Here is an 8,417-nt window from a genome sequence, read left to right as displayed (position 1 = left end):
GATCCTATTATGCTTTTTCCCCTTTTGGATTCGCGAATCCACTTTGACCTTTCTTAAAAAAGGAAGATAAGAAAGTTAAACTTTTATCAAGAGAATTTTTACAGCTAACCCAAGGGGTTGGTTCAAGTGGTAAGTCACTTAACTATGGTGTCTCATAAAGTATCAGATCGAAAAAAAAAAAAAAAACCTTTGCAGTGGATAAAGTCATAAGGTTTAATAATTCACCTCTGCTATTGACAAACATCTCTATCAAATTCAACACAAAAAATGCAGGTACGTTTGTCATCTCTATTATCATTACTCAAGCCCTATCATTTACCCAAATAAGCTGGATAATATAACTATTTTTTCCATGGCCCTGCCTGGATTAGTGCTGGTTGCAAAAAAATGAAAACTCCTAAATTGGTCCACTTGGGTTCTGTATTTTAAAAACTGTTCTTAGAGATATGAGTTAAATGAGTTCAGATTTTTAGAGAATAACTTTGGGTTGTTTTCTGAATTTTCTAAAACCTGTTCTTATATAACTCTTTTTTGCACTATAAATTGAATGATATGTTTGAGAGTATTGAATCAGTGTCATAATTTAGAATTAAATGAAATTTAGTTCAAAGCTTATTATGAAATTCCTCTAATTTTAATTCCAAAAGCTAAAAGTACTAGGTTATCTTTGGATTGAATTATTTATCGACTGACTTTGAGTTTTTGGTTTGAATTATGGGTTAATTTACTTTTGACAAATTATTGGTAAATAATTTCCAAAACATAATATAGAAAGAGTAATTACAAATACATTAATTCTACACTTGAGTTATTTGCCAATAAATTGTCAAAAATTAAATTAACCCAAAAATACTATATATAGAAAAATAAAAAAACAATTAAAAAAAACATTTTTAACAAACTAAAAAGACTCAAAAACACGCTTAAATCAAGTTTAAACTAATACAGTTTTTTGACTTCGAATCCAGAGGGTGATTTCCTCCGAATTCTTCAATGGCCCGACCCAAATATTTGGGTTGTACTTTTACCATCTGAGCCCTTATGCCGGGTGGCAACAATATAGGCCACTAACACAATTATTTGGAATAAGTTGACCGTACGCACGCAAAGTTAAACTCGGAGGATGATGTCACTCTACCATGATAAGAGTCCTCTACATAACCAAACACACACACAATCCAAACTCTCTCTCATAAACCCGTATCTGTCTAAACTTCTGTTTGATTGATCCAATCTTTCTCGAAGGACACAGATCACTTCAATGGCCGATCATCAACAGCAACAGCCAGAGCTCTTCGAACTCAACAATGGGACCATGCAGGTCAAGGTCACCAACTATGGTTGCATCATCACCTCCTTGTCTGTACCCGACAAAGATGGTACACCATTTCTTTCTTTACAATCCTTCTTTACTTTTCCCTCAATCGATTTACTAATAGTTTGGATTCTCTTAATTTTGAAGGAAAATTAGCTGATGTTGTTCTTGGATTCGACTCTCTTGAACCATATCTGGTGGGTTCTTTCAGCTTTTACTGGAACCTCATTTGATTTCTCTTCTTCTTGTTGTGATTTTGTCAAGAAATTGATCATGGGTATTGTTGAAATTCCATGGATTTATATATATATATTTTTCTTAGTGAAAACAAAATGACCCATTTGATAATTTGTTACAAAATCACTGTTGAATACTGGACTGGGGCGATGATGAATTTTGTTCTGATTTTTATTCAAAATCTGTGTTTTTGGGTAATCTGGGATTGATCAGAAAGGTGCTGCACCTTATTTTGGCTGCATTGTCGGTCGGGTTGCGAACAGGATCAAAGATGGGAAGTTTACTCTGAATGGGACTGAATACTCTTTGCCCATCAACAAGCCCCCAAATAGTCTTCATGGTATGATGTAGTTACTTTCCTGAATCTAAAATTATTTTCTTGATATGATAATCATGTTTGTCCTTAAATTTTGATAAATTTCCACAAATTGACTTTACTTTTTTTTTTTGATAAGTAAAAACGCATTGAAAGCGTTCAAAAGGGGAACGCATCCCAAGAGAACAAACACAGGGCCAAAACAACCCTTTAAGCCTTCAAAGAGGCCAAGAAAACAACAATATCCTCAGAAGATCTAAAATCTCTACCCGAAACACAACAAAAAAGAGGGGAAAGAATAGAGAACTTAAGAAAAGAAATAGGCCTCTCCTTTCCCTCAAAATATCTTTTATTCCTCCAAAGAGGCGTAGCCCTCCAAGCATCACGAGCATGGGCCCCTACAGAGAACCCTCTCCAAGCCTCAACCATCTGTCTAGAAGAGCGAGGCATAACCTAATAGAACCCAAACAAACAAAGCATCAAGTCCCAACATTCCTTAGTCACGGGGCAATGAAGAAGAAGATGATCCACTGTCTCATTATCCTGAAGACACATGTAGCACCGATTAACCACTACCTGATTCCTCCTTCTCAAATTGTCTTGGGTCAAAATCTTACCCAAAACAGAGGTCCAAGCAAAAAAAGCCACCTTGAGAGGAGCCTTAGAGCGCCAAATAGACTTCCACGGGAAGGATCCTCCAGGCTCAGCTGTAAGACACCTGAAGAAGGAACGAACCTCAAAGCGACCTTGTGGATTTGGCTTCCAAATCCAACAATCAGAATCACCAGCCATAACGCTCTGACGATACAACGCCTCCAGCAAAAGAGTGACATCCTCGACCTCCCAATCTTGAAAAGGACGCCTGAATCGAACATCCCAAACCAGTCTCCCATTATTAAGACAATAACAGTCAACCACCTTGGCTTGTTTATCCGAAGCCATCCTAAACAACCGAGGGAAAGCGAGGGCAAGAGAAACCTCCCCGCACCAAACATCCTCCTAAAAACTGATCCGCCTGCCATCCCTAAGTCTGAAACGAACATGAGTGGAAAAGACGGTCCACCCCTTCCGAATAGACTTCCAAACTCCCACACCCCTCGGGCGACGCACCTCAAGAGAGCACCACCCTCCTCTACCTTCCCCATATCTACTAGCAACAACCTTCCGCTAGAGCCAGTGCCTCTCCACCCCAAACCTCCACAACCATTTTCCAAGGAGAGCTTTATTGAAAGGCACCAATTTACGAAGGCCCAACCCACCATAACAAATCAGCTTGCACACTTGCTCCCACCGAACCAAATGAAACTTAAACTCCTCCCCTCTTCCCCCCAAAAGAAAATTGCGTTGCAACTGTTCAATTCTCTCGGCAACAGAGAGAGGAATCTGAAAAAGTGAGATGAAATAAGTAGGAAGAAAAGAAAGGGTACTTTTAATCAGAGTAACCCGCCCCCCTTTAGAGAGATATTGCTTCTTCCAACCCGCCAATCTCCTCTCAAATCTGTCCACAACAGGATCCCAAACCCCCACACACCTCGAAGGAGTTCCCAGAGGGAGCCCTAAACAGGAGATAGGAAAAGAGCCAGTACGACAACCAAGAATGCCCGCAAGCGAAGCTAACTCAGGCACCTCCCCTACTGGCACCAAAACACTCTTGCCAACATTCACATTTTGGTTTCTTCCAGCCATTTTTGAATTAATTGACGAGCAAGATGAAAAACTGATTTTTTTTGTTCATTATGCTGGTGCATGTCATTTAACTCGGTAGGAGAATGGAGACTTCTTGATCCAGCAATTAACTCGGTAGGAGAAAGAACTTTGGAGACTTCTTGATCCAGTAATTAACTCGGTAGGAGAAAATCACTAGTTTTGAAGGAGTTGGTGTTGACTTTGTGTTTTGGCATTGCTCAATTATACAAAATTCCCTTCTTAAGCATATGCCATGCTAGATACACAGCACCTAGGTTCCGGTATGAGATTTTGTTGGATGTGCTTGTTGGACATGCACCAAGCATGCATACTAATAATTCAAATTTACTATATAATTGTAGATAAACTCTAGCATTATGCTCCTTTAGTTGCATTATAATTTTAAAAAGAGTGAAGTGTTCATGTTAAACAATCTACGTTGCATAAAATTCACTATATAATTTTTTTTGAAGAATCATCATCTTCCTTGCCTTTATCGCAAATTTTTTATAAAGAATTTGAATATTTAAGTGCGGTCTTATATTGATAAGACATATATCTGCATTCAAGAAACACATTTAAGTTTACGTAACTTAAGCTATCCCCCTTGCATGAAAATAAAGTGAACTTTGAAGTCTGAAAAAATAAAGTTAACAAATGAGCATGCAAAATGGATAACGAAGCTAAGGATGCCTAAGTTCACGAGGTAAAGTGATAAATATAAAATAGTCAACCAAGCTAAGGATCCCTAATTCCACTTAATCCTTAATGAGGCAGCACTGGCCTTGGTTCTACTATATAGAATTGAAAGTACAAAGCCCTGACAACTTTTTTGAACCTGAGATACTAAAGTTAGAAATAAATAAGAGTTTTACCCGATATCTGCCCCACCACTAAAAAAATTAAACTTCAAATCTTCCTTTAAACAGGATTTATCTTTGAAGATCCCTTGGCTTGAGCTTTTAATGTTTGAATTAACTGCATCTGTGTGCTTCTAGCTTTGTTGTTTTGCAATGATTGCTGCAGCTTTGAGTTGTAGTGAAGTTTATGTAAGCTACCCATGAGTAAAAAGTCTGTCATATCCAGGGATGGACCCACATTAATGTGGGGGGGGGGGGGGGGGGGGGGGGGGGGGTGCTTTTTAGTAATTTCAGTGTGGACAATAGTGTGATTTTATAGATATATATAGCAAAATGAGAAATATGATAGGGTATAATACTAAAAAAAAAAAAAGTTCAGTGGGGGCAATTGCCCCCACTGGGCTATTAATGCGCCCGTGCCTGGTCATATCGGGGGATGGTTCATTCTACTATGAATGTTCTGTGGAGACTAAAGCTGGTAATGGTTTCACATGTGCAACCTTGTAGGGGCATGTTAGGTTAATAGTAGTCCCTGGAACAATGTTGGCATGGTATAAAAGATTGATGATTAGTTGTGAAAGTTGGGTTGTTTACATACTACATTATTGTGTCAAATATCTGGCAATCATATTGTATTTATTTATGTGGATGATGGTTCCCATCGGTTCCCGGTTCGAGTGAGAATTGTCATCGTAACTCATAAGTAACACCAAGCCCCCACTAAAAAGATCGATTGAGAAAGGGCCGCACAGGCCAAAGAAATCCAGCTCCTCAAGCAAGTAACCAACTGATGTGAAGAGAAATATTGTATTTGTATAATCAAATGAATAAAACTGCACTTTCTGTCAAACTTGATGTAGGAGAAAATTCTTAGTCTGCTAGGCTAAATTCCTTGCTTCCATCCCATGGCTACAATCAAAGCAATCCTGCGTCTTCACGAAGGTTGCAAGTAGAGGTTGAGTTCTGAAGACTGTCCTTTATATAGACAGAGTCACCCCACCAGCCCTGGAAAGGGAAGGAATTGGGTAAGGCTAGCCAACCTACTACTATCATACAACTAGCCCAGACTGTTGACTGATGCTGCTGCATAGCAGATATCTCCCTTACTGAGTTCTTGTCATAAATGGAGTGGTTCCCATCGGTTCCCGGTTCGAGTGCGAATTGTCATCGTAAGTCATAAGTAACTATTATGTTGTAAGATTGTGCTCCAAGACTAAAATTTTCCTGTGGATCTTTATTTGGAAACTTATGCCAAGAAAGAGTGACATGGAATCATTGACTCCCCCATGACGGTAAAGTTCTACGCATTGGCAGTGCCCACCTTTTATTTTGTAGCCATTGACATCAAAATGACAGAACCATTGACCTCTCCATCAGATAACTGTCAGTCATCATAATGTCATCTATATTACTTCTTATTGTATGTCATGTTGGCGAATTCTATACTAAAGTTTATTGTTACATAGTGTCATAGGCTAACTAGATTCAGCCAACTAACTAGCGTGCTTCATGCCAAAGATTTGGTACAACAGTTATGGCATATAGAAGGAAGGAATGGTGTTTAAGGTTCTTACCACTAAGGAAAATGAGAGAATATTTCATTTATTTTTGTGATTCAATCATGTTTTTGAAAAATTCAGCCATCTAGATTCATTTATTTCTGGTTTGTTATACAAATCCTTTTTTTTTTCACCTCTCCTTTTAATTGTTTATACATAACTAAAATGATTGCCTTCATGATAACAAAATAAAATAAAATCAAGTAAAAATAGTTATCTCGATTGGTTTAGATTTTTTTTGCAGTCTTTCATGTGAAAAGTAATGCTCATCGATATGGTTATTTAAAAGAAAAGGAAAGTGAGAATATAAAGAGAAGAGGAAAAGATTTCTTCAGGATCTCTCTCGTTTCAGATGAACAAGAAAATTGTCTCTGCGCGTGCCACTTTATGGAATGAAGTAATGAACATAGATCAGGATGCATCATGTTAAGGTTTTGGGTAGGTGCTATGCTTCCTAGTTTACCTTAGAGCTGCTTGCATGAAGGGAAAAAACATTATAGTAGCTGCAGCAGTAGTAGTTGTAGACTTGTAGTAATCAAATTGTTCACTCTTACTTGCCCTTATGAATTAGTGAAGAAGCCTCCCTTTTATCAGTGTACTCTTCATGTAGGCTAAATGGCTATACAAAGTGGATTTGTAATTTTTTTTTTTTTTTTTTTTTGAGATGCTTAAAATATGAAAGAAAAGAAATAAAGTTTATAATTGGATGACCTCCAGCGGGAAGTGCTTATACCATCTCTGCCTGTCTTGGCAATAATTGATGAGATTTAGGAAATGGTAAGTACCTGTCCATGGGTACCAAGTACCTGCCCAAGTGGTTGTTTGGCGTTTGTAACCAGCTTGTTGAAGCTGTGCAAACAATTGCAGCTTACCTGGAAAATATATTCTGTTACCATTTACTTTGAACTTCTGAACTATTCTTTTGATATAGGTGGGTTCAAGGGTTTTGACAAGGTGGTTTGGGAAGTCGTTGAACATAAAAAGGGTGAAAATCCATCAATCACCTTCAGATATCACAGTCGTGATGGCGAGGAAGGTATTCTCTCTCTTTCTCGTGCTTGCGCTCTCTCGCGCATGTGCACACACCGTCATACAGAGCTAAAACTTTGTTTCTCTTGGAAGCAGGTTACCCAGGCGATGTCTCAGTAACTGCGATGTATACGCTTACTTCAAAGACAACAATGAGGCTTGACATGGAAGCTGTGCCTAAAAATAAGCCCACCCCGATCAATTTAGCTCAGCATACCTACTGGAACTTAGCTGGCCACAACTCCGGCAACATTCTTGACCATTCAATTCAGATATGGGCTATGCATGTAACTCCTGTGGATCAGAACACAGTCCCAACTGGTGAAATCATGCCAGTTAAAGGCACCCCCTTTGATTTCACTACGGAAAAGAAGATTGGTAGCTCTATCCATGAGGTTGGCTTAGGTTATGACCACAATTATGTGCTAGACTGCGGGGACGAGAAATTAGGCTTGAAACATGCTGCAAAAATGAAGGACCCATCAAGCTCAAGGGTTCTGAACTTATGGACCAATGCCCCTGGTATGCAGTTTTACACCGCTAACTATGTGAATGGAGTCTTTGGTAAGGGTGGTGCCGAATATGGAAAGCACTCAGCGCTTTGCTTGGAGACACAGGGATTTCCGAATGCCATTAACCAACCGAACTTCCCTTCTGTTGTTGTTCAACCGGGTGAGAAGTACAAGCACAGCATGTTATACGAATTTTCGGTTGAGTGAGTTACTAGACTCTGAAGGAGTATATAAATGAATAAAGTCTGCCTCATGTTGTTTTCAAGGTTTATGGGTTTATCTGAAGATGGATGATGATACAAACCTAAAATAATAATATGAATCTTAGACAAGGTTTTTTGAGATTGTTTTTGTGATCCAAGTGTAGAGGATTTATTCTTCGTATGAAAGGTAGCATATTGACCGGTGTAGTGCACCTATCTCAAACTTTACTGGTTTCTTGAAGTTCTTCACAAGCATGTTACCCTTCTTCGTACAATATCTTCAACTTTTCAAATTACAAAAGGAAATTTTAATTTGATATACAAGCAAATCCCAATGTGGCACTGTGGGCAGAACTTAATGGGATTGAGTCATGAGTTGACTAGTATTTGAACTTGAATGATTTTATCAAACTATGTTAAATTTGGACTCGTTTGCTTAGAAAACTTTTGTAATTAATAACGCAAACTTGATAGAAGTTCGTGTATCTGTGTCATTTGTAATGATTTATCATTCAATGAAGGAAGAATACCCAACGTTCTCCAATAATTATAACAACTGAGGCAATCAAATTACTATCTATCATACCCCTTTCAAATGGAATAACATACTCCTATCTTTACAGTTTCCACTACCATCCTTTCCCAACATCGCGCACACACACCCCCTCCAACCCCACTGTCTTTCCACCATCCTCTTCCT

The 8,417-nt window shown here is 38.5% G+C and overlaps 1 protein-coding gene across 1 annotated transcript; it reads left to right on the top strand.

The window, feature by feature from the left end:
• The first annotated feature begins 1,154 nt into the window (after positions 1 to 1,154).
• On the top strand, positions 1,155 to 7,940 carry LOC132282299 (uncharacterized). The gene is made up of 5 exons (XM_059783916.1): positions 1,155 to 1,379; positions 1,463 to 1,512; positions 1,766 to 1,892; positions 6,905 to 7,009; positions 7,099 to 7,940. Exons 1-5 carry the CDS (start codon positions 1,262 to 1,264, stop codon positions 7,719 to 7,721), a joined length of 1,023 nt encoding a protein of 340 aa, XP_059639899.1. The 5' UTR covers positions 1,155 to 1,261; the 3' UTR covers positions 7,722 to 7,940.
• Positions 7,941 to 8,417: the final 477 nt, after the last annotated feature.

The sequence above is a fragment of the Cornus florida genome, unplaced genomic scaffold (genome assembly GCF_030987335.1).
Source record: "Cornus florida cultivar Cherokee Brave unplaced genomic scaffold, ASM3098733v1 CherokeeBrave_3.0.0_Hap2_Chr11, whole genome shotgun sequence".
Taxonomy (NCBI): Eukaryota; Viridiplantae; Streptophyta; class Magnoliopsida; order Cornales; family Cornaceae; genus Cornus; species Cornus florida.
The sequence above is the reverse complement of the archived record's forward strand: the minus strand, read 5'-3'. Positions and strand labels throughout refer to the sequence as shown.

What these genes read in the sequence shown, in the direction of transcription:
- LOC132282299 (XM_059783916.1), top strand. Translation starts at nt 1,262, where the DNA reads ATGGCCGATCATCAACAGCAACAGCCAGAGCTCTTCGAACTCAACAAT. An exon ending in GTCTGTACCCGACAAAGATG is followed by an intron (nt 1,380 to 1,462) that starts GTACACCATTTC and finishes TTAATTTTGAAG; the next exon opens with GAAAATTAGCTGATGTTGTT. An exon ending in GCCCCCAAATAGTCTTCATG is followed by an intron (nt 1,893 to 6,904) that starts GTATGATGTAGT and finishes CTTTTGATATAG; the next exon opens with GTGGGTTCAAGGGTTTTGAC.